The 24,712-nt window shown below is 43.6% G+C and overlaps 2 protein-coding genes across 5 annotated transcripts; one reads left to right on the top strand and one right to left on the bottom strand.

The window, feature by feature from the left end:
* Nucleotides 1-112: 112 nt before the first annotated feature.
* On the top strand, nucleotides 113-13,220 carry miga1 (mitoguardin 1). The gene is made up of 16 exons (XM_012815361.3): nucleotides 113-240; nucleotides 1,471-1,637; nucleotides 2,724-2,892; nucleotides 3,030-3,160; nucleotides 3,392-3,527; nucleotides 3,751-3,887; nucleotides 4,800-4,920; nucleotides 6,966-7,066; nucleotides 8,558-8,676; nucleotides 8,896-8,968; nucleotides 9,091-9,177; nucleotides 9,265-9,363; nucleotides 9,782-9,916; nucleotides 10,032-10,085; nucleotides 10,203-10,319; nucleotides 11,904-13,220. The coding sequence occupies exons 2-16, from the start codon at nucleotides 1,542-1,544 to the stop codon at nucleotides 12,111-12,113; spliced, it is 1,785 nt and encodes a 594-aa protein (XP_012670815.1). The 5' UTR covers nucleotides 113-240; nucleotides 1,471-1,541; the 3' UTR covers nucleotides 12,114-13,220.
* Nucleotides 13,221-13,415: 195 nt separating this feature from the next.
* Nucleotides 13,416-24,426, bottom strand: fubp1 (far upstream element (FUSE) binding protein 1). 4 transcript variants are annotated; one of them, XM_012815339.3, is made up of 20 exons: nucleotides 24,237-24,425; nucleotides 23,125-23,218; nucleotides 22,829-22,864; nucleotides 22,688-22,730; nucleotides 22,531-22,577; nucleotides 22,215-22,286; nucleotides 22,018-22,075; nucleotides 21,679-21,838; nucleotides 21,484-21,582; nucleotides 21,132-21,341; nucleotides 20,892-20,994; nucleotides 20,493-20,729; nucleotides 20,133-20,293; nucleotides 19,641-19,789; nucleotides 19,433-19,515; nucleotides 19,141-19,266; nucleotides 18,674-18,748; nucleotides 18,131-18,193; nucleotides 17,365-17,528; nucleotides 13,416-16,959 (listed from the first exon to the last, which is right to left on the bottom strand). In XM_012815339.3, exons 1-20 carry the CDS (start codon nucleotides 24,318-24,320, stop codon nucleotides 16,951-16,953), a joined length of 2,073 nt encoding a protein of 690 aa, XP_012670793.2. In that variant the 5' UTR covers nucleotides 24,321-24,425; the 3' UTR covers nucleotides 13,416-16,950. The 4 variants fall into 4 exon arrangements, with proteins under 4 accessions (XP_012670793.2, XP_012670790.2, XP_031415078.1 ...); XM_012815336.3 differs by having other exon boundaries at nucleotides 24,228-24,424; XM_031559218.2 differs by lacking the exon at nucleotides 22,215-22,286 and having other exon boundaries at nucleotides 24,228-24,426.
* Between the last annotated feature and the right edge of the window lie 286 nt (nucleotides 24,427-24,712).

Here is a 24,712-nt window from a genome sequence, read left to right as displayed (position 1 = left end):
TATCGATGCTGTAGTTGACTCGACGTTGGTGTAGTAGGCCAATGGTGCAGCCTAGCAGACTTTTATTTTAGAAAGTAGAATGGTCGTGACACAGGAAATGTCCGCATGTATGTGACGTTTGCTTGCAGACGTAACTGTCTACGGCCAAAACCATACAGAATATAGCAGGCATTTCAGCTAGGTATTTGCTGCCCGTGGTCATAGACTGACGAAGTCGATGGTCCATATGCCAAAGAAAAGGTACAATAAGCAATACCACTAAATGCATTCGGTCGTCAACCATCTTAAGGCGTCATTTACTTTTAATCACTTACAGCATTGGATAACCGCTAGGCTAACTCGCTAGCTTTATTCAGCTTCCTAGTGCATGTTGGATCCTATCCTACCAAGCTATCCTATCAGCAGCTCATTAATGAGATACTTTGCACGGGTTAGAGCCCTGTTTTTTGTAGTTACTGTTGACTGCGGGCTGCTGGCAGCACGGTTTCCCTCTGTCTTGATTTAATTCGTTGTCAGTTCAACAAACAACATTCTATATGACACTATCGCATCTGATGTGACGACGAAGGAATGTCATAGGCCATAGAGTTGTAATGAATGTTTTATGCTAAACTAAATAAGATAATCTCCATAACTGCAAAATAGTGTGACATGGTCTGTTTTGTCGATTCAGTGACAAGCAGCCGAGACACTAGTGTTATTGAGCCCTGCAGGCTGCATTATCATCGTAATATGATTAATGGGTGGTACAACGGATCTGATGTTATTTTGATGAGCGGATTGGTGATATCATTCACATTTGCATTTCATATAACGCGCAGTTAATGGTGTCTTACTATAATGTAAAACTCTCGCACAGGACTGTCACCAGCAATACTCATGTGATGCGCCGCTGTTGTCTTCGTCTTGTGAACGTATGTAACTTTATACAGTAATTGCACTGACACATTTCAGCGGCCAAGCTCGCACTGTTGTAACTTTAAGTGTATAGTTTACATTTGACTGAGTTAATTATTTGACTACTGATTTAAGTGAAGTTAAGCTGAAATGGATTTGTATGGGATGTATTTAAATATGCATAATTGCCTTAGTTAATGTGATTTGAATGATTGTTTCATTAATACTGTTGTTTGATAATGCGGTAAGTTAAGTGTTATGTGTTACTACATTTCCCATAGTGCACAGCGAGTTGCACTTCTAGTTAACGGTTTCAACGGTTTGCCTGTACTGTGTGAGTGAAAAAGTGACGAGAGATTCTGCAAGTAAAAGTTCTTCGGTTTTGTACCCAGTTGTGGACCTCTATTTATTTCCTGCTGGCTAGTCAGATTAAATACAACACGCACTAACAGCGCACATTTTAGGAACGTGAAGAAATAGCCAACAGAAAGTTGCACTTTTTACGCAGAGGAGTTTACTTAACAGAGATAAGTGTTTTATTTGCATATATTCTGTTCTTGTCCTTTTATACAGTCTGAAATTCTGCGGATGAAGATGGCCACAGGTTAAGACCTTATCAACGGGATTATGGATATATTGCCACAATGACCGATGACGCTCTCCGCTCTCCATTGTCCCTCAAAGAGGCGGCCCTGCGTGTGGTAGACCTGCCTCTCTCCTTCTGCAATTCTTTGGCCGAGGTAGTGGGCATCTTCTTGTTTGAATACTCAAACTACAAGAACATCACCTACTGAATAAAGCCAGGCAGATAAAAATAGAAGTTTCTTCAAGCAACACAGTGCTGACTTTTTACTGACCCTTGTGAAGTCTTATTCATTATTGACAAAGCTCTTCACCAAGTATGGATGAACTGGTCCATGTTTGGCCGTCAGGCTCCACTGTTTGTGTTGGTCTTGCCAGCCCAAGCTTATACAACCGTAGTACTAGCTGACAGCCCCAGAAGATTGATTGCTAATGAGAGCAGCGTGTTGCATCACAGCCAAAGCCTATTGGTGGTGAGGATTTGAAGGTCAGGTTAACTAGTCAGCCAGACGGTGCAGACAGAGCGCAGTGGCTGCGGTGGCTTTCCACATGTCCTGGATGCTAATGGAATGGTATTGATGTGGGTGTGACTGATTGGGACCAGCTGGGATGGTACCAGGGACCACAGGTGTTTGTACGATGCATACCCTCCCCAAGGATGTGTTATTTATTGTTGGACTGGTAGGACTGATGTTTTGCTATGTTGTAGTCTCTGTTTACAATATATGATGGTGGTTTCTGTGCAGTTACTTTGTATAGTTTCAATTACTGTTACTTAGACTGGAGAGCCATGGGTTCCTGTAATATTAGTTATGACTTTTAATTAAAGACCCATTATAGAGCTTTTTGTATGAAACTAATGAGCTAACTAGCTAACCGCCAATAGACTTGCCTTGCAAACCCTAACAATAACATAGCTGGTAGTTTTGATAAAGGTTTGATAGCTTGCTGTAAAATCTGTTTGCAGACTAGTGAATAGTCTGGGTGGCTTGTGTGAATGGTGTGTTTATATATCTTTCACATGACTATGTTATAAGAACCAGCTACCTATGAAAACAAGACATTTGTTCTTTTCGCTTTGTATGTTTTTTAAAGAAGCTTTTGTGTCTTTGTGTGCATTTGTGTCTTCCTCCCTGTGATTGTATCTGTCTGTGTGTAGCGTAATTAATGTTGGTCTCCTTGCCAAAGCTTTTTTGTCAACTCTAGCTCTTTCTGCACTTGTGGTGTGTCTGATCTCCCCACAGGTAAATGTCAGCCCTGGCACAAAAAAGCTGTTCGCCGCCACAGCCTTTGGTGCTGTCTCACTCTTCTTCCTCGCCCGCCACTTCAAAAGGAGGAAGGGGAAGAAAAAGGCCCAGTCGCCATGGGAACAGGAGGAATTTGACTTCCTCCTCGCTGCTTCCCCAGATAAAGGTGATTGCTTCTCATGTCCTGCTCTGCCACAAAAATCCCATGTTTTAGCTGCTATATTAGATTACGTTTTATCTCGACATGGCTTTTTGCTTCACTTAAGAACAGGCTTAATTTTGGTTATTTTTGTGTTTTTGCAGACACATACATAGCCAGTAACCGCCAGAATCTCACCCTGCCACTTAACACTAAAAGCTGCTACTCCTGTAGCCTGGTTCCTGGTGGAACCCTATACAGCAAGCTCTCTGGCTCCCTACAGAGTCTGGCCTCGGTAACGTACTCCTCTCTTTTTGTCCATTAAAAGCTGTATGGATTAATTATTTATTTCCTTGAGATGTACAAGGTGTATGTGAATACTTCTCCACAATTTTTAAGATGCAGGTTTTGGGTCTCTAGTTAAAGGCTTTTGGTTGTGTCTTTTGAATGGACTTGACAGGGGCGAGTATGCTTGCCAGTGGCGCAGCTCCTAACTGTCCCTATTTGTTTCTGTTTGTGTTTGTAGGTTAAAAGCGTGAATTCCTCCAGCAGCTGCACCTGTGCCAACAGCTCCAGCTGCTGGGAGAGAAGTGCAGAGGAACCAGACCTCTGCAGCATGGTCAACATCCCCGTCACCACGCCTGAAAATCTCTACCTGATGGGTGAGTTTAATCGTTTAATCTCTTTAACACGTGCATTTCGGCACGTACTGATGGCACTTAGATGAAGCTGGCCTGGGACTGGTTGTCAAAGATGCTAGCAATTGGGTTCAGTTGTAGTCGGCAGAAGTCCTGATGTAAATATATGGTTTTGCTGTGAGGGCTTTTTTATTAGAGTTACTTGCAGGCCAGTGATTCCCTCTCTGTTTCTGGTGTGGGGCCACAGGCATGGAGTTGTTTGAGGAGGCACTGAGACGCTGGGAGCAGGCCCTCACCTTCCGCGGCCAAGAGGCTGAGGACGAAGCCAGCTGCGCCTCAGTGAAACTGGGAGCCGGTGACGCCATTGCAGAGGAGAGCATGGAGGTGGGCACTGACCAAACCCCCTGGCCCTCCGCTACGCTGACAGGCCCTATTGATCTGTGATTGCTGCGCCTAACTGTGCCGTTGACTCATTTTGCAGAGAGTTAATGCTATCGACCCCCATCAGTGGTCTTTGCGCTAAGTGTGGTGTAGTGGTGCTTTGGGGAAGTCTCGTTCACTAGAAATTTGGACTCCTGCAAGTATTTGCCATGTGCGTGAGCATGCTGCCAAAAGTAAGGGAGGAGAGTGTAGAGCTCTCCAAACCAGAGGATTACTGCAGTCCACTTTTACTCTAAACGGCTGCTTAGAAGTGATTTCCTCAGTCCTAAACCAAAGCCAGATTTAAATAGTATCCACGAGTGCAAGTCGATGGCTTTGCGTGCAGGGTGTCGTGCGACCTAAATGAATGATTACGATGACCAGGCGCCCAGTTGTGCTAGACATGGCCACTGTGCCTGAATCCGTGTTGATTGTGTCCCATATGCTTAAACTGCTTGCAACCAAATGACCAATGCAGATCAAATGGAAACATGGTTCATGAAAATGGAATGCACATATTGCACGGTACACTTCCATAGGAGTATTAAAGGGTTTTGTTTTCACCTGCTTCTCAGGTCCAGGCAGCTTAAGCTTCAATGCTGCTTCTAAAATTAACTTAATACACTTTAAAATGTATAAATAGTCAGGGAGGTGAATCTCACAGAGTGCATTTCAGTGTGAGTGAAGACTACCCTACTGTGAAAGTCCTCACTCATAATGGGTTCCAAATGTGACATACCTTAATGTTGAAAAGCAGGAGGTTACAATTATACATAGCAAGCGGATGCTTTTTGCATGGTCAACTAGCTTTTATATTTGTTTTGGTCATATAATTAATACATCGTTAATAACTGTGTTTGTGGTCCTCTGTTGCAGGACATCATCAGTGCAGAGTTTATTCACAAGCTGGAGTCGCTGCTGCAGAGGGCGTACCGGCTCCAGGAGCAGTTTGAGGGGGCACTGGGCGTGTCCGACCCCTCATCACACGCCAGCAATGGTGAGGAACTCTCTCTGGTATCAGCATCAGCGCACACAAGTTTAAAGACAACCAAGACAATAATGAGGTGGTCTTTTGTGTAAAATGTGCCTTAGGCATCTTGGGTTATGTAAGTAAATGGTAGGGCAAATTATGTGGTGTACGCTACGGGTAATTTTGAGAGAGCCTTTCAGCCCCTTGTCAGCCATAATGCAATTAGGCCATCTTCTCCCCAGGGCTAGCAACAGTAACCTAGGTTGTGGTCTCTCGCCTTTTGCTGCAGCAGCTGTTGCCTGGGGCAACTAGACTTTATTCCGTATGAAATATAGGGGTTTGTGTGTCACAGTAGATTGGCAGGAATCTACCCCTTGGCAGTCCATCATGGCCACAGGCTTCAGCCATGTACTTACTTGGCTCTAAAAACGGCTGGCACTGTCAGCTCAGGTCACCAGAAGTGACTTGCCACTATTCTATACTATTCCTATTGGTGAATAGGGACCATGATGGTAGGGACAGCTAGCTTAGGAAAGTCTTTAATAACCTTCAACTGTTTAAATGGAAGAATTCCATTTGCATTAAATGATAGCTAGTTATCTAGCTGATGTTATAGTCTCCTCGATTTAACTCATAATTATAATAGGAAAAGGTAGCCAGGTTAACTTGCATGAGACCTCGCACACCCTTTTGTGGAGGTTTGCGCTCCATAGCATCTCGTTTAATACAGTCTGGTAGGAATACACAACACCCCTTACTTTATCAGGCAGAAAACCTGTGGTCCCGTGGACAGTGCAAATGCATGCAAGGGTTAGACTGTTAAGCATCTGAGGCTACTTTGCCATTGAGGATGGTAGAGCTCATGTCATGCAACACTGCTGAGACCTCTTCACTTGAGCCTCTGCCTCCAGCCTCACACTGAATGACATGTGTGGCCCCAACACACACCCCGTGGGACATGGAAGCCGCTTGCTGTTCCCTTGCTTCAGAAAGCTCTGAGGACAGGCGAAACATGTCCTGAACAGAACCCACCTGCAAGCTTTTTGCCTCTTTAAGCAGATCAGCGTGAGAAGTTATAGTCAGGCGGCGCCTAAATCTGGGCCTCACTAAAGGCTCTCTGCTCAGGGCATCCGCCACCATATTCTTGTGACCTGGAATATACAAGATGTTGAAGTCAAAAGCAGCCATCTTAGCCACCCAAGGTTAATCTCAAGCATCAAGCTTTGGCTTTGGGGTTGTTGTCTGTCCACACAGTGAACCTGTGGTCCCGCAACCAGTGACGAAACTTATCACAAATAGCCCACGTCATAGCGAAGAACTCATGCTGATGAGCAGGATATTCCGACTGAGCATGGTTAAGAGACTTACTCGCGAAAGCAATGGACCTAGCTTAGTCTTCATTAGGCTGAGACCGGACAGTCCCAAGACCACTAGTGGACGCATCAACAGTTGGACGAGTTGACTGTCCTATGGAACTCCATTACACCAAGACAACAAGATTCATAGGGGAAGTACCCCTGACTTGTTAAGGTTTGGGCAGAGAGGTTTTACAAAGGGATTTTGTAGGTATAAGTTAACTTGGAACCACTGCAATCCTGTTTACATATTAATGGCGAATTTGAATGTTTGGCAAAATGCTTACATTTTGAATTACACGTTCTGTCTGGTGACTTATGTTGATATTGTCATCTAATTTCTTCTGATGACTAATGTTGATATGGTGTTCGTCAAAGGGAACCTTGTTACCATCAGATGTTAAGAATGTTATTTCTCTGTACTTTTTGATATCTCCTGCACACACAAGCGTTACATTCTACACACATACATTCTACACACATACAGTGTACCGCTGTCTACCCTACCAACCTTTTCTGAGACCTTTTATAGAGACGTTTGGCTCCCATGCACAAGTGGCAAGTTTCTAACTCATGTGCCCCCTACACAAACACACACACACACACATTCTCCCTCACCTTGTCTGAAACCTTAGAAGCTGTGAGACATTCATAACATGCGCTCGCGTGTGTAAGTGCATGTTCCTAACTCTAAGCTATTTCCTGTCTCTCTGCCAGACAAACACACAGACATCTCGAGCCGTGAGGATCTGGATGATTCTTGTCTGAAGGACACCATGAGCATAGCCTCCACCGACTCCTTTGTGTCAGCTGGCGAGGTGAGACCACCACCACCATCACCACCATCAGCTCTCACAGGTCTTAACACAAGTAAACACGGTAAACTCTTGATATCAGAATATAGGAAAACAAGGTCAATGGTGGTCACAGACCACACAGGCAAGTAGTTTGTTCCAAGCAGACTATACCCAACATGATGTAGATGCAGATCTGTCTTGCATGGAAGGGCTGAGTGACTATGTTGACATTAGGAAAAAAAGTGTCTGTTATGAGTCAACGCCCATGCAAGTGTCTGGAATGTCCTGGTCTAGTCACAAGGCCAGTCTCCTGTTTATTTTGACCATGGACTAATAAATCATCAGATAATCTAAAGAAGACCTTCTGGTTGCCAGCCATGTCGCCACTTATTAGTGTAGGTCATCCACCTGTAATCAGCACTGCCCAGTCCAGATAACCTCAGGCGTCTCTAATCCATCCCCAGGCAGAGCCACAACAATCTCCCCCTGTCTCTGTCTCTGTCCTTGTCTGTCTCTCTATCACCATCTCTCCCGTGTGTCATTCCAACGGCTCATGTTAGCCAGGTCAGTGAAAGTATATACATTTAGTGAATACAGAGGGACGTGAATCTCTAGCGTTGTTGTTAGTAGAGCTGTGCTTTTGTGGAAGAGCAGCATTCGCTAGGTGCTCCACGCATGTCATTAAGTCAGTTACCATCAATCACACAGTTTTGTTGGGGGTTGCTGAGACTGCCAGCGGTGGGTCTCTGCTTGTGCTGCAGTCGGGTTGTTCCCACTCTGCACTGGTGGGGTGCTCTGGAGTATCAGGGGGAAACTGGGTCATTGCCAAAGTGAGAACTGCAGAGGGGCTATTAATAGCTTCAACACAAGCCTACATGTTTACCATGCACATGGACCTGCTTTGAGATTTGAGCCCCACTGCAGTTTGCTCTGCGGTAGAGGATTGCAGAGGGAGCTTCTGTTATAGGAGGCAGTTTGTGAGTTCAGTTCGTATACGGTCTTTATAAGGGGTTGATATTTTCAGTCGTACACAGGCATTTGTTCGGTAAATGACGCCAGTATCCATTGTGTTTCAGGGCTGGTCTTTCACGAAGGTGACCTGTAACTAATACTGTTCTACTGGGACTGGCTGGACATGTAGTACATGCCAAAACACTTTGTTTTGATTCCACCGTTATTGCCCCACAGTCCTCCTAGAATAGCTTGTTTGTTTCCCTTCATAAATCATGCCTATAATGCCATGTACTGTGATGACCAGTATCTGCATTGAACAGGGGGTGCATGACCAAACATAGACATATATTTAGACATATATTTATATTTTGCAGGAGTCTTGCGAGTCGTCTCTTTCTCCCACACATGCATCAGTTTCTTCCCACCCGCACCCTGCAATCAAAATGTAGTCCCTCGCCGCACTCCTTTGTACTGGGTGCGGGTGTGCAGGCCTCTACTCAGAACTCATGGTCCTCCTCATGTCTCAGCCTCACGCCATCTTTTGGCTTCTCTCCCCAGCTGTCCGAGCACAGGGAGCTGAGGAGTGCCTTTGTTCTAGGCTCGCTCTGCCACTACCCATTTTATGATGAGGCACTGCAGATGGCTGAGGAAGGGAAGATCTCCTGCAGAGTTCTGAGGTATGGGGTGAGGCTGGGGGGGTTGTCTGTTACAACACAGGGAAGGAATATCCTGTGGAAATGGGAGATTTGATCCAGATGGGTGTAAAATATCTATTAATGTGAAATAAACAGGGAATAAAATAAATAAACCAATAAATGAACAAACCTTTCCACGGTTGCAGTCTTCACTGATGACTATAACGTTTATAACTGTAGTCATTATATATTGTTCTCCAGAACCGAGCTGCTGGAATGCCTTGGTGACACGGACTTCCTTGCAAAGCTGCACTGCGTGCGTCAGGCGTGTCAGGTATGCCTCTCGTGTTGTTTTTAAATTGCTCTTAAGCTGGATTAACTTCCCAGTGAGTCAAAAGTGAATGCAGCAATGCCCTGCGTTAATGCATTCGATCACGCTCTCCCACGTTCCCCTAGGCCATCTTGTGTGAAAGGACCACAAGAAACTTCCTGGCTGATACGGGGAAGAAGATCCTGGCTTCCATCATTGTCAAGGCTCGAAAGGTGAGTGTGTGGGCAACTGGTTCCTCACCATTGCTGCCAAACCACACCACCGTCCTTTCCCTCCTGACTGACGTCTGTGTTTGGCAGAGCCCCAACAGATTTGAGGAGTTGTTCGAGGAGATGATCTCCTTCCTGGAGCAGACTGACCACTGGGGAAACACGGAGGTGGAGCTGGCCACCCGCGGGGTGAGGGTTGCCTCCTGTCTTTAACTCAGACACATGTACTAGTCTGAGTCTGCCGCAGAGGGATCAATATTAAATGCAATTGAATTTTATTTATAAAGCGGGAAAACCATCAAATAGTCTCAAGGCGCTTTACAGAGATCAGTGAATGACAATATGACCAATATGAATTATTTAGTAAGATGTTATTATATTCTTAAAACTAATCTAGTTATTTAACCTAGGGTAAGGATGGGGAAAGGCACTTACCTGTTAATAGTTTTGGTGTCTGTCTGACAGTTACTAGTTTAAGTGGTTCGTGGATTAAGAATAAAAACTAATTTTGGCTGAATATCACTTGTGGCTTAATTTGAGGTGTTGCTCACTTCTACAAGTAATTAGCATACTCTTAGTCACTATATTCCTTGTGTTTTTCAATTAGGTGAAGCATTTGAACTTCTATGACATCGTCCTCGATTTCATCCTCATGGACTCTTTTGAGGACCTGGAGAATCCTCCTATCTCCATTCAGAATGTTGTCAACAATCGATGGCTGAATAGCTCCTTCAAAGAGACAGTAAGCTGTGTTGGTGCATTGGTATTCTCCCTAAGAGATCTCCCAAGCTAATGTTATGGTGCCGAACCGCTTTGCACCCTTAGCCCTCTAATAGATTTTCATTATGTTCTCACAGGCTGTTGCATCAAGTTGTTGGTCTGTTCTGAAGCAGAAGAGACAGCATATGAAGGTATGCTGTATTTGTTTTAGATGTGGGAAACTAGCTTATCTTTCTGATGTAATAGTGTAAATGTTACTGCAGTTTTCACATAACACAAAGTAAACACTGTACAATGCCTCCTGATAGATCCAGGATGGCTTCATTGCACATTTCTATGCTGTCTGTGAGCAAATCAGCCCTGTCCTGGCATGGGGGTTCCTGGGCCCAAAGACTTCCCTGCATGACTTCTGCTGCTTCTTCAAGGTAAGTCATCCTTTACATATAACATACCACTAAAGCTATAAACCATACATGAAACTAAGCCATGCATCAAGGTCATTTTCAGTTTACAGGTTTTACAGATGTTAGGACCGATGTTGGCTTAGAATGAGCCCTTCATATATACATAGGGACCGGGTCCTCTTCCACGGAGTCCACCATGTTTGCCACCACGGCTGTGTTCAGACTGCCGGCAAATCGGATGTTTCTCAATTCAGATCATTTTGAGACGACTGTCCACATTGTTATTTGCAAGTGATCTGATTGGATTTGTGTGTCCAGACATAACCAACATATCTGCATGGGTTGCTGTGGTGATGACGTAGGCGTCTGTAACTACAGTAGATTCCAGATTTGCCTGTACAGAAGCCTTCCCAAAAGCTAAAAATTGCTAGCAGAACATTTATTTTGGCATCTGTTCATGGACTGTTGTTCTCCATGTTGTCATGTTGACACTCCTCGTGGTCTTTGACGCTTTTCTTTTCAATCAATGTAAGTTCTTTGGTGATCTATATAGCAGCATGAATTCCACCATTTCTGTCACTCTAGATTTGATGTCGTCGTTAAGTGACGCAAAATAGGGATACCCAGATCGATCGGCCAGCAATCGGATTCGGCCGATATTCATTAAAAATATGAGATTGAGGAATTCCGATAATGCTTTCTAGTCGCCGATCATTAACCTGCTAAACAGAGCCACATTCTTGTTTAATATAAAATATGTCGGCGGTGTGGAAGTACTATAAAGTGTGTGAGACAGATGTCACACATGCCATCTGCAATCTTTGCAAGGATAAAATACCTTGTGGGGGAGTTAAGGTAAAATCCTTCAACACAACCAATTTAATCACGTAGCGGAGCATTGCAAGTTTGAAAGCTCAGTGGATTCACAAGAGTTCTCCGGCTCCCACACTGCTGCAGCCCTAGCAACAGTATTCGAGAATATGTTATTTAATTCAGCATTTGTTTTCTTGAATTCATATTTCCTAGGCTACACCAGATGTTAATTAAAAACACAAATCTGAAAAAAAAGATCAGTATCGGCAGATATTGCTCATAGACAATCGGTAATCGGTGGCAAAAAGCGATATCGAGGCATCCCTAACAAATCCGATTTGAGTGGCCAGTGTCCGGACTAACACGCATCTGTAGAAATCTGATTGGAATCATATTTCAAACCACCTCCAAATGTGGTTTTGATCCGATCTGCAGAAATCCGATTTGCTGTCCAGAAATAAAATAAAAAATCAATCTGTATACAATTTGGATATGCCCCAAAAAAAAGGATTTGGGCTGGTAGTCTGAACAAGGCCATGTATCAGCAGTAGCCCAGAACAGACAAACCAAAACACTGGCACTACAGAGGGCCTTCCCCATTTTTTATGGCACCTTATGACCACCATAACTTCTCCTACACACTTTGAAAGGGACAGGTATTTAGTTGGTTGCAATCTGCAGCCTGACCGTTAGATGCCAGCAATTCCTACATACTGTACCTTTAACTTACTTAGGCACAGGATTAGGGGGTGAAATATCAGCTGGCTGACACTCATCTCTCCTGGTTGACAGGACCAGGTGCTGTTCTTTCTGAAGGACATCTTTGACCTGGAGAAGGTTCGCTACACCAGCGTGGAGACGCTGGCTGAGGACATGCTCCACTTGCTACACAGGCGGACCGAGCTGCTGCTGGCGTATCTGGGTGCCGACTCCTTCCGCCACCTGAATGGGTGTGTCCCCTCACCGCTCCAACTTGTGCCCACCGCCATGGTGGAGGCCTGAGTGCAATAACCTGTCATTGGATTGTTCAACTACACAAACTGTAGGAAGAGGAATTGGGCTTCTTTGGAGCGGTGTTGTGCTCGCTGTTTAAGTGTGAATGCTGCTTGTTTTGTAAGACTATGATTATTAATAGCTTACTATCTTACTGAGCACCATAAGGTCTGACCTGTAAGTCCAGTAGCAATACTGCCCCTATATTCTCATCGTGGTGCCACTTCAATGTTGTGTTTTTTTTTGTCTTTTCTTAAATTCAAACTTGGTGTCATTACTGTGTCTCTGCAGAGGCTGGTCAAATTGCACCTGACGTACTTTTGACCTCATGAGTGGGCATTCAAGGCATTTGTTTAAGTTATTTTAAGTATTTATAACACCATGTCAGTGAATCTGGGCCTCCCAGTGGATCAAGTGTATAATATTGTCAGTTGGGAAATGAATTATGTATAAGGGCAGAGGAAAGGTGATAACTTGGTAACCCAGCAGTATTGGTGAGGCAGACTGCGGCAGGAGTAATAATACTGTGTATTGTAAAGGGATTTCTGAACAGTAGTTTGGACGCTCTGGCTCATCTTGAGTGGGTTATCATTCAGCTAAAGACTGTACATACGAAATGCCTTGTTAGGCTAAGGTTCAGTGGCACTGACTGCCTAATAGGCCTGTCACCTGTCTACAACTGCTTAACCACACACACACACACAGGGCCTCATAGCTAATGGAATTCCCCATCTACTGTGCGTTTGTGTTACTTTGTTGTACTCAGTGTTAAGCTGTTGTGAATGTTAAATTGCAATCAGCCCTGATTGTCAGCACCTGTAGAGTTGCCCTGGTGTATTGTGGCAAATAAGGCCTGAACTGTTAGCATTGGTCTACCTTGAAAACCAATCACTTCGGAAGTGTCATTGAGCTTATTGTATAAACACAGTTTTCGTTGTACCGGAGATGTCTATTAACTCATACATACTGAAATCGACGTTCGTCCCAGATTTACTGTTAAAAATTGGCATTTATTTTTATAATTACATAATTTCACCAAGACATGAATTGAACTGTAACATCGCTCATGTACCTGTATGCATAACTTGTCTAAATAAAAGGGCCATCTAAAGTGAACGACTTGTGTACCAACGTCTCTTAAAATTAGTACAGATCCCACTACATAAAAGATCAGTGTTCGTTATAAACTGATCACAAATTAAACAAAGGTAGAAATCAAACACTGAAAGACTTAAAGGTTGAGTAAGATCTGTTGTTACGGGCTCTATGGATAGTAAGGGTTTAAAAAGGAAACGGAGGTAAAGACGAAGGTTTTTGAGTTCACATCTTTATTTCATGGTCATGGCAACAATGGAGAACAGTCAAAAAAATCTAACAAAACCAACTCCACGAGAGAACATTCGAAAACTTGAACAGCACACAAAACCATCTGTGAGTTTACCTCTAAGGCATGCTCTAGACGTCTAGAAAAGTTTTAGGTTGTGTCATCTGGTCTACACCCCCCCACATACTCTGCTGTGAAAACCTCTCGCTTACTGGTATATATATGTACAAGAAAGGTTTATGCAAAAATGGGTATTCATTGCAAGCTGAGGAGAAATTTCAAAAGAGGGGAAGGGGGGAAAAAAAAGTGATCGCTCTTCTCCAATTTACTGCCTAGACTTGACGACTGACACGGGTCTACAAAGAACAGTTCCTGGTCTTTAAAAACTAGTCTAAAGCAGTCATACAAATTCTTTCAAAGCCCTACGCAAAGCAATAAGCAAATGCAATGAGACAAGCATAATTCAACACCACCACAGGTCAATGGCATATTCAGAATGGCAACATCTTAGGAATTCAACAGAACTGTAATCAGACATGTCCCTAGACTCAGCATCAAAAAGACAACTTAAACAGTCACAGGTTTCCTCATTATATTGGTTACCTTATAACTGGAGCCCTTGAATGGTCTACGTTCAGCAGAGGGACAGACTCAAAGGATTCCTCCTTAGGGACAAACTAGCTCAGGATCTGATTCTACGATCTATTGCCTGCAGCATCTTCCACACTGTGAGTGAGAATGGAGGCAGCAATTTTTGACAAGATATTAGCACTGCAGCAGGGCATGAATTCACAGGTTTCAAACCAATGGCAACAGCAGCATAGATATTTCATCACACTTAACGCAATTCGCAACTGAGGGCATTAGTATGACTAGCTCCCGCCAAGGCATTTGCCACTGCATGCAGCCTAAGTATAGTGATGTTAAAACAAGAGAAGGCATTCTAAGCATCCTGGTCACAGACTCCCCAATCCCCCACCCAAACAAGAGAAAACAACTGCTTAATATAACAGATATTTGAAGACTAAATTCAGATTACTAAAACTTAGTGAGGACATTTATTCAAATCCTGGACGGTTGCGAATATTTAATATTATATATCGACACTTTATAAATGGCATGTAGCATTTACTTTGCTACTAATAGTCATGAAAGTATATGCCATGCAAATCATTTAGGCTGAGAATATACAACACAGTGCATGAAGACTGTAACCATCTCCAGGCTGGAATTTAAACAGACAGAGCAACATTTTGACTGTTTTAATTTCCTATTGTGGTAATCAATTCTAAGGCAAAAAAAATTAAGCTAATCACAAGTTGTGGGCAGGTCAGACAGCAATAAATGTCTATAGCACAGGTCAAAACACTTGTTTCCTTAGGTTACGCTTACCTGTATTATTGCAGCAGAACCTAAGGTGCAAGGTCTGGGTTGACACTGCAAGAATTAGATAATGCACTGTTTGCCATCAATGAACTAATCAGTCACATAATTGGCGTCAATTCAACAGCCATCAGAATGACAGTGTTCAGGGTTCAAAAAAGGCATGTCTGACAAACAATGGGCAAGTCTGAAAAATGTAGAACACTAGTCTGAAGCACTTCAATTCTATGCCTAAGACATCAGCATGCTGAGTTGCTACTACAAGACATCGCTTAGCATCAACGTGCTACATTAAATCCTGATATTTCAGAGGTGACAAGCCTTAAATTATATTTTTAACATTAACATTTTTAGCTTCGTGTATTGACATTGGGGGTATATATTTTTTTTTTTAATTAAATAAAGAAAACAATAACCACTACGTTCTCACTTGACTCACTCAAACTTCAATGGTGACTTGAGTTCTTATTCTATTCGGGCTTTCCTACAGAGGAAAGAAAGTGTTGAATGCCAAACTAGTTAATTCAGCAGAAACACACGCAGATATTTCAGAAACACTAAAGAACTTCATATACTGTAGTCATCACAAAAAAGCAGCTACATTGCTACGATGCGGAATGAAAATATTGCTGAATGGAAGTGTCATTGCATAAATTCAGTAGTTCATAACATACGCAAAAAAGAAAAACCAGTCCAATTTGTCAAAGACAGAGGCCATTTCAAAGGTCAGAAACATGAGCAACTTAACAAAATTGGGGATTTGGGGCTCTATAATACTTACCAAATGTTTGTAACTTAAAAGAGACATGTCTAGCACACTATATTAATTCTCAGCAAGATATCAAAGACAAGTGATGGCTCTTAAATCACATTGTATTGTACTTACGGTGGAGGGATCATGTCGGTGGTGAGGCACCTCGTTACCTCCCCGCCCTAAACACCTACAAATCTATATACTGGATGGATGCCAACAGACAACTGGTACAACAAAAACTTCGGATTTTTGCAAATTCAGCTTTTTCGTTTTAATTTGTATCAAAATAGTTTCAAGAAAAGGCCAGCAGATAATTACAAAAACGTGATGCATGAATACGGAGGGGGAAGGAACAAAAAAAAACAAGTGCTTTTGCATGTCATCGCTTTCAAATATCAACATTGTACCTGTCCTGTAAGAGAGCAACAAATTCAACTAAAATGCTTGCAGTACTTTGTGACAAAATCCAAAAGAATATTGTGTTAAAATACCTCTTGCTTACCACCTTCCTAATCTTGCCTGTGAGGGAGAAAAAGTTTCTCTCATTACATACAGTGCACAACTAGCTTGAGTCACCAGGCACAACGCGCAAGCGGCTTCAGGACTGAGCAAGGACCGAGAGTGTGCCATACCTATCACTGACCCACCAGTAACAGAAGTATCTGTTTGCTCCTAGAACCTCAGCAATGGCCAGTTTAAAAATGCAGGGAAACACCACTAACTTTACTGATAAAGGATACGAGACACACAATCGATCTCTGCATTGCATTCACACATTAAAAATAAAACTAGGGATTACAAATTTTTAAAAACAGGAACCGCATAGACAGTTGGAGAGAGACAAGAAAATGGCAGAGCATATTTTCTCAGAAAATGTGGACAGAAAGGAATTGAACATATTTCAGTCTGCATGTTATATCTTACATGATCCACCCCCCCCCCCCCCACATCTCAAACTGCTTAGATGGTTTCCACCCCCTTTCGGTCACCCCACTTACCAACACAGGAGGTTTCATTTTGTTTTATTGCAAAACACAACAAGCATTTCATATTTAAAACGGAGATGATTTACATGGAAATGACTACAGTTTGTATAAACATGAGCTCTAACCACATTAGATGGAGATATACAGGAGCTGGAATGACCATATGCTAATATTACCTTAAAAAAAACAAACCGTTCATTTACAAGAAGAACAGCAAAAAAAACAAAAAAGAATAAAGAAAAATACTTTACTCCGGAGCCATGTTGCAATCTATTTGAAACACTTTTTTAAACCAAGGAAATTTAAGATCTTCATCATCATCATCAAGACGTCTGCATCCAAACATTTAACAAAGGATTTGTTTCGACAATGTAGCATTTAGTTTATGTCCACTTCACATTACTGGCCCTGTACAGAAGAAATACATAAAAGAATACACAACATGTTAACATCAACAACCGTGACACTTCAACCCCCCCAAAAATAGGTTCAAAAAGAACAAAAAAAAAAAGACACCTGTACAAAGAGGGAAAGGTTTGGTTAGGTACTGCAATGCTGGGTCCTCAGTTGACCTGATAAACCTGTGGAAAAAAAATGTTACTGAAGGAGTAAGAAAAAGGAAAGGGGGAAAAAAAAAAAAAGGATGATACAAAAATTGACATGCATGCCTACAGAGGTATACTACTGGGGTTAGATGATGACACCCACACACACATCTGAACATGGAAAAACATGGACGGGGGAAGAAAAAAAACCCAATAAACAAAGGAGAGAGAGAGAAAGAGAGGACATAATCTCTTAGGGCGAGTGTACCTGCGGGGCCTGTGGAGCTGCTCCCATGCCCTGGGCTCCAGCCTGGCCATAGTAGGCAGCTTGCTGGCGGTAGTACTCAGCCCAGGCTGCACTGTAGTCCGGCTGGCCTCCGGGCTGGGCGGCAGGCGTTGGCGTGGCCGCCGCTGCCTGAGGGGCGGCCTGACCTGTGGTGGTAGGAGATGACCTTTCAGTCGGACTACAAGTTGCAGACAAAGAGGTGCATATACACCAACAACCCAGCTGTGCATCATCTGCCGTATCTTTAAATAAATATATACATAAAAAAAAAAATAAAAAAAAACTGTACAATTGTTCTGTAACTGGATCTACTGAATCAAAACGTCCCTTAACATGTCAGTATACTACAACATGTTGCATCAAGTTCGGGTGGGTGTGACCAACCAATAAGTTATGATTGAAAGGGTAGGGGCGTTTTGTAAGATGGGGAACGATCCCAGCCATGTTGCCTCTGAATGGTGGGACAGAAACCCTCTGCTTTGCTGTAGGGCAGCTGGGAGCACAGGCGCTCTACTGCAGAGGACTGGATCAGGACCACAGCTGCCCACATTCAAACACCCAGCTAGACTTCATGTGCTCAGATACAATGCTTTACAGTATGAAATTAACATGCACACACAAATCGGATGAACCTGCCCATTTTTGCAGTATTACGTTTTATTTACAGCAATTGCTCTTGTAGAAGTGAGTTGGCCATCTGTGGGTCAGAGACCATTTGCTTTTATCTGTCCACAAGCGGGTCACCCACCTTGTTTTTTGTAGTACTCTTCCCAGGCCTTTGTGTAGTCCTGTGCAGGCTGGCCTTGTTGACCTGGATCAAACGATGTAATGACCATTTGAGTATTTGACCTCGACTTAATGTCTTCCAAAACAGATTCAAATCTTAACATTGTCATCTACCTTTTTCAAATAATTACATTTACATACATTTATATCACTACAAAGCATTGCAAGAAAAGACATCAACTCTTGATATGAGAATATGCAAACCAACCAACTGTCAAAAAACATCCTTGCTATTCTATTACATCCGCGGCTACTGCACAAGTCCCTGACCAATATTCTGAACCGGCAGTTAAGAGACATGAAGCTGTTCAGTCTAAACAGCTGGGCACAAACATAATGAAGACTTGTCACTATCAGATGTGACGGACCCTTCACCAATGATTCAAATGCCTTTTACTGGAGGACCACCGCAAACCTGGTGGCAATACTAGTGCCCCGTGCTGTTTAGTCTGACTCCCCCATAGTGTGATACGCTGAAGCTACATTTGGCGAAATATTTTTATACCCGATTTCTTGTAATATTCCTCCCAGGCCTTGGTGTAATCTGCCTGTCCACTCTGACCTGGAGCCTGCGGGTCACCTGTTAAAAATGGTACAATTTACATTGATAACCATTCTTTGGCAGGCAGCAGTTCATCCTCCACCTGGACAGGTGGCGTACTTTGACCCCAGCAGGGTCATTAAAAAAAAATTAAATAAAAAAAAAGAAATCTGGGTTAGCCTAACCTGTCAGTAATAGAACGGAAAAACGAAGGAAAAAAGAAAAAAGCCTGACTTAAAGACAAAAGCAACAACAGAATGAAAGCACATCTAAAGGACATAAAGCACTAGCTACAGATGCACTAGCTACACTGCAAAGCAGCTACACAGCTGGCTAGAGCTCCTCTATGTGATGGGCTCTGCACTATGGGACAGACCAAGCTACATGAGAAAGGCTGCACTGGAGAAGGAGGACATCAGCTAGGTGCCTACCTTGCCCGTTGGTCTGTGCTGTGCCTGGTGCAGTGCTGGTGGGCGTCATGGGTGTCTGAGGCTGCTGCTGGTACTGGGCATAATAAGCCGCCCACGCCGCTGCATTGGCGTCCGCTGCTGCTTTATCTGTGTGGGGGGAGAGTAGATATTTGGCAGGTGAAGGTCTACACCACACATAGAGGGGAATATCTCCAGAGGAAGAGCAGAAGTCCAAACAAGTGGTAACACACTGGAGGGAATTGTTTGCTTTGCTTGGGTTGTAAATGGAAAGCTAGCTGCACGGTGTACTTACTGGGATCTTGCTGTCCCTGTTGCCAGTGCCCTGGGTACCCATTGCCCCAGCCCTGGGGTGGGTAGGGGCCAGGAGGACCACCACTGCAGAGGAAGCAAGATTCAAAGTAAATTATACAGCTTAAATCAAATTGTACTGTAAAACAATCACTTTACACCTTATACAGGCGTATCACTGCTGGTAGTGAGAGAAACAAATCCGGTCTTACTGAGGTCCTGGGGGGCCCTGGTTGTAGGGCCCGGGGTTGTAGGGTCCCATTGGTGCAGGGGGTCCAGGGGGCCCTGGAGGGCCATGAGGGGCAGGTCCTCCGTGAGGGCCCGGCGGTCCATGAGGACCACCCATTGGACTGACTGGACCCTTGGGGAAGAAACGAAAGGCTGTCAGTTTGTATGTACTTCTGACTGCTGTGGTACTATGCAACTACTGCGCTGGCAGAGAGTCCCTCTCTGCAGGCAGATAATTCCCCTATGAAGCCTACAAAATAACACAAGCAATCCTACACAGAATTGGTTCTCCAGATGCAATCAGGTACCCACACTACCAACTGTTTGTAAATATTCCCTATCACAATATGCCCATTGGAAGATATTCTTCTTTAAATCAAATAAACCTTCATATATACCTAGCCTCATCCACTTAATTTGTGCAGGAATGACTTTTGGCTGCAGTTGACAAAATCAAAGGCTCTACTAGCACTTACTCCGATCTTCTCTTCCACCAGCTGTCGGGCGTAGTCGATCTGTTGGTGCGTCCCTCGGACAGTGAAAACCTTGATGCTGGGGTCGGCATTGGGAGGGGGGTTCCTCTGCAGCTCTATTCTGGCCCCCGACTGCTGGCTGATGCCTTTAATGGTCTCACCCCCTATGGGAAAAACAAAATGCAATCTCATTAGGGCATTAGTCTACTACAGCAGTATTTATTCATTGCTAAAGCACGTGAGAATGGTCATCCATGCTGTGGCATTTCAACCTGCCATTTAGATCAAATTACCCCTATTGGAACTATTTTCCCCCCTTTATTTATATGTGTAAAGGACAAGGAGAATTTCAACTACAGGCACCTTTCCCGATGATGAGGCCAGTTTTCATAGTGGGGACGGTGAAGGTGAACTCCTGCAGGCCTCCAGGTGGGCCCATATTCCAGTTGCCCTGGCCACGACCTCTGCCCCTGCCCCCAGGTCCTGGAGGTCCTCCAGCCTGCACGCTCCTCAGTAGGTCAGAGATGATCTCGGCCGCATGCTGTGCTCGGTCAGGCGGCCCCATGATCTGGGCTATCCTCTCGGGTGTAGTGCCATCATCTGAGAGGGGAGGAGGGCCATTTTAACAAGTGTGAAACGAACACCATCCGTCTAAATTTGCTCAACTGCCGGGACTGACACCAGAGATCTATGTAAACATGGAACACTAAAGGGGGGAACAGACATTGTTGTTCTCTTTTCCTTCCTGATCAAGCGGTGTACCTGGTTTGAACTGAATTCGCACTCCAGTGTCATTTTGGATTTTCTTAATCATTTCACCATTCCGTCCAATCACGATTCCAACTGCAAACCGTGGCACTGGAACCTGAGACAGAAACCAGGTGCAATGTGGCTTTAAGATCGGGCACACATCTCAGATTCCACATTTCATGGCTTCATACAGATGACGACGTGCTATTTATAAACAGGGGAGGAGACACACTGTTGCCATGATTTACTTACATCCAGACTGTCACCACCGTCACCATTGCCACCATTGCCATTTCCACCATTGCCACCGTGGCCGCCACCTCCTCCTCCTCCTCCTCCTCCACCACCACCACCACCACCACCGCCGCCTCCTCCTCCTCCTCCCATCCTTGAGCCATATTCGCCGCGTTGCTCCCGGAAACCTTGATCTCTAATCAGTTCCATGACCATCTCTTTGGCTTGCTATAAGAAACACAAGGGACCAGATTTAGTTTATCACAGATCCAACCATTTTTACTCCTAGCTTGACAGTCCATTTGGTATTCCAATTTTGTCTGGATAATGCTCCTAATACAATAGAAAAGGGTAGTCAGCAGATGCTTACTTGAACTTTAAAAGGTTCTCCTGAAATCCGGAGAGGTTTGTCTGCTCCTGTGTTTTGCGGCCCGTCCTGGATCATTACCATCTTCACACCAGCGCGTTCCTGTTCAAAAACAAAAACAAGAAGCCAAAGTTAAATTTCGCCACAGAGGACAAGAGCATGTTGTTCTCCTTGAGAAGCTTGGGCACACAAACTAACCTGTAACTGTTTAATGGTTTCTCCACCCTTGCCGATAACAAGGCCAGCTTTAGAGGCAGGGACGAGAATCTCCTGCACAGTCATGCCTGGGCCATCATTATGGTGGAATGGTGTGGGCCTGCCCTTCTCCACAATCTCTGTTAATAACCTCTTCGCAGCCCTGTGAGAAAATATAGGGTGTGATGAACTTTCTATATTAAACACTTCAGACTAGTTTGACAAAAAAAAAAAACACCTTTTGTGTTTTGACATCATGGACATATAGTGGCTGCCATCGCTACATTCACATTCAGTGTTAACTTGTGTCAGAGATCAGGCAGGCATAACAAGTGCACTCACTGGATGGATTCTGGACCTCCTGTTAATGTCACCGACCTCTCTGGCATTCCTCCACTGTCTGATTTCAAAAACAAACAAACAAAAGCATTTTACTTCAAGGCCCACATCCCCAGAAGAGAAGATGGAAAAAACACATCTCAAGTTCACAACACAGCCCACAGCTGTGACACACACTAGGAGACAAAGCCGATGTTCACCTGGGGCGATTTGTATTTTACATCCTGACTCCTGCTGCAACCGGGATATCTGCTCTCCTCCTCTTCCGATGACTATGGGAGAATTGTTAATTATTTTATGGTACTACATGAACTGAGGTTGCCTTTGTGTGACTCATGCGAAATCTCAAAGCTACACTTCAGAACACTTAAAATGGGGACTTAAAATGCCAAAACACGTGCTGCTGTCTGCCAAATGACATTTTTCTTTCAGGGCAGGCAGATGATTCTTATTATGGAAAATGTAGACAGCATAGAAAGGACTGAAGGACACTTAATTCATTGACTGACAACTTACTAAATCCAACCATGCCGTCTGGAACTTTGAACTCCTCCGAAATAGATCTGAATCAAAACAAATATGTTCCAGTCATCATTTATGTTTTAAAAATACAACTGTTAAATGGCAACACTGTCACCCAAAAAAAAAGATTGTCAAACTAACTCAGACATACCTTGAGGGACCTCCGCCCATCCCACCCATGACCGCATTGAAAGCTAAAATTGAGAGAGAGAGAGGATAATAGTGAATATCATTCACTACTGAAAACAGTTGGATATTTAACAGAAATACATTTAGAAATGGGGATACGTACGGTCATTAGGGGCAACCTTCTTTGCTTCTGGTTGATCTGAAAAACAAAACCATCCAAATCAGATGTGTCTGCCATACTTATGGGCAAACAAAGTGTCTGCATCACAAGGGGAAACTCAACCCAACAAATCAGACTACCAAGGAGACACAGACCTACATACAAATACATTAGGTAAAATATTTGAAATGGTCAGAAGATATCCAAGCCGGATCCAGTCACTGGCGTTGGATATTTCTCATCTACAGCTAGGAAATCTTCGCCCCTAATTTCACAAAAATGGCGCTAGTTGCACTCACCAGCGTCTTCCAAAGGCCGTTTCTGCCCCCCATACCCAAAGTCATTTGCCGAAGGAGGAGGGGCAACGCCATCGCCCCCTATTTTAGCAGCAATCTGAAATACCAAACAAGACAAAAATTAGGTCAACACAAACTGTTCACAACTGGTCGCTGTTTCACGCAAGGTTTGTCTGGTTGTCTTACACTAAACCAACCATGTTCATATATAGCAGCCAATAAAAAGGCAACGTGACCCTTAAAGTCAACTTGCGATTTTACCTCCACAATTGTTGGGAGATTTTAATTAGTTTAGTATTATCAGTAGTATGAACTTGTCAGATTAACGTTACTGTTTGGTGCCATATATCGTTCAAGTCACCGAACCCAAACTCAGTTTTACAGGCAAAAATATAAAGTTAGCCTGCTGGCCGAGTTCTTACAAATGTTATTCATTACCAACTGTGACGTTAACTAAATCACTTGCTAGTTTCACGGATATCCAGCCAGTTATCCTGGATACCCAACAAAGTAACATATGCCTAGCTACGCGCATTTGCTGGCTTTAAAGATGTGACGTTATCAACCACTTGCTAAGTATGCAACGTTCGCTAGCAAGGTGGTTAACGTTGTTGGTTATAGAAAGATGTAACATTGCTGAGTAAATTGTTGATGTAGGCAGGGCAGAGTAAAAGAAACCCCATGACTCGACAGTCACACTGGGCTAACTACCTGTAAAACTGGTTAACTTATACTACTTCCTTATCTAGGCTAGCATAGCTCTTCTGAATGCTGGTCAGAATATACGGCATGACGCCACGTTTCTTGAGCCAGTTTAATTCAACAATTTCAACTTAACCCACAGTAGTTTCTAATTATGTTTATCCTCTTTAAGTCGTGACCATAATTAATGAGTTTAGCTTCAAAAGCTAATGTTGCTGGCTAGAAACGTCGGCTATCCAATCGACACATTCCTTTGTTGCATTTGGAGCGCATCGCGGAACTCGTAAGGCCTCAAATTAGCTAGCCCTGGTTTAGGCGGCTGCGTTAGCCGGCTAACGCTCTGAGAAGAATTACGGTTAATTTCAACTCAGAGTAATATTTCCAGTCAGAAACCAATAAATTACTTGTCTTGCCCGCTGTAGTGCATCCTTAAAGGCGTCGTTCATTCCTCCTCCGTTGTTTGAGGACGGTGGAGCCACGTTGGAATAATCTGCCATGTCTGATGCGCCACTCTTCTTCTCGTGCTGAGAGAAGATGGCCGCTAGTGTAGAGTGAAGTAGATGAAGTTCTCTACTGCGGCTGCGGCAATGTGGGAGGTGGAAAGTCTTTTTAAACAAACCATCGCGAGTTTCTAGGAGGGCAGTTCAAGCCGCCCATCTGAAGGCGGGCTTTCGTTGAGTTTTTGTTGTGGCTGTGTTTTATATCTCCGTATGTATGTGGTGTTGATTAAAGCAATACGTTCGTATAGACTATTTTTATTTTTGAATTGTACGTTCGTATATAAATTTTTAAAGGCATTTCCTTAATGTTAGGCTATATATTAATGCATTCCACCCCATTTAGTTTCATGGGATTTTATATTTATTTTCACGAGCATGAGCCAAAACCA

Source organism: Clupea harengus, chromosome 22 (assembly GCF_900700415.2).
Source record: "Clupea harengus chromosome 22, Ch_v2.0.2, whole genome shotgun sequence".
NCBI classification, from domain to species: domain Eukaryota; kingdom Metazoa; phylum Chordata; class Actinopteri; order Clupeiformes; family Clupeidae; genus Clupea; species Clupea harengus.
The sequence above is the reverse complement of the archived record's forward strand: the minus strand, read 5'-3'. Positions and strand labels throughout refer to the sequence as shown.

What these genes read in the sequence shown, in the direction of transcription:
- miga1 (XM_012815361.3), top strand. Translation starts at nt 1,542, where the DNA reads ATGACCGATGACGCTCTCCGCTCTCCATTGTCCCTCAAAGAGGCGGCC. An exon ending in TCTGCAATTCTTTGGCCGAG is followed by an intron (nt 1,638 to 2,723) that starts GTAGTGGGCATC and finishes ATCTCCCCACAG; the next exon opens with GTAAATGTCAGCCCTGGCAC. An exon ending in CCCTACAGAGTCTGGCCTCG is followed by an intron (nt 3,161 to 3,391) that starts GTAACGTACTCC and finishes TTGTGTTTGTAG; the next exon opens with GTTAAAAGCGTGAATTCCTC.
- fubp1 (XM_012815336.3), bottom strand. Translation starts at nt 24,320, where the DNA reads ATGGCAGATTATTCCAACGTGGCTCCACCGTCCTCAAACAACGGAGGA. An exon ending in GAAGGTTGCCCCTAATGACC is followed by an intron (nt 22,731 to 22,828) that starts GTACGTATCCCC and finishes TCTCAATTTTAG; the next exon opens with CTTTCAATGCGGTCATGGGT. An exon ending in GAGAACCTTTTAAAGTTCAA is followed by an intron (nt 21,342 to 21,483) that starts GTAAGCATCTGC and finishes TGTTTCTTATAG; the next exon opens with CAAGCCAAAGAGATGGTCAT.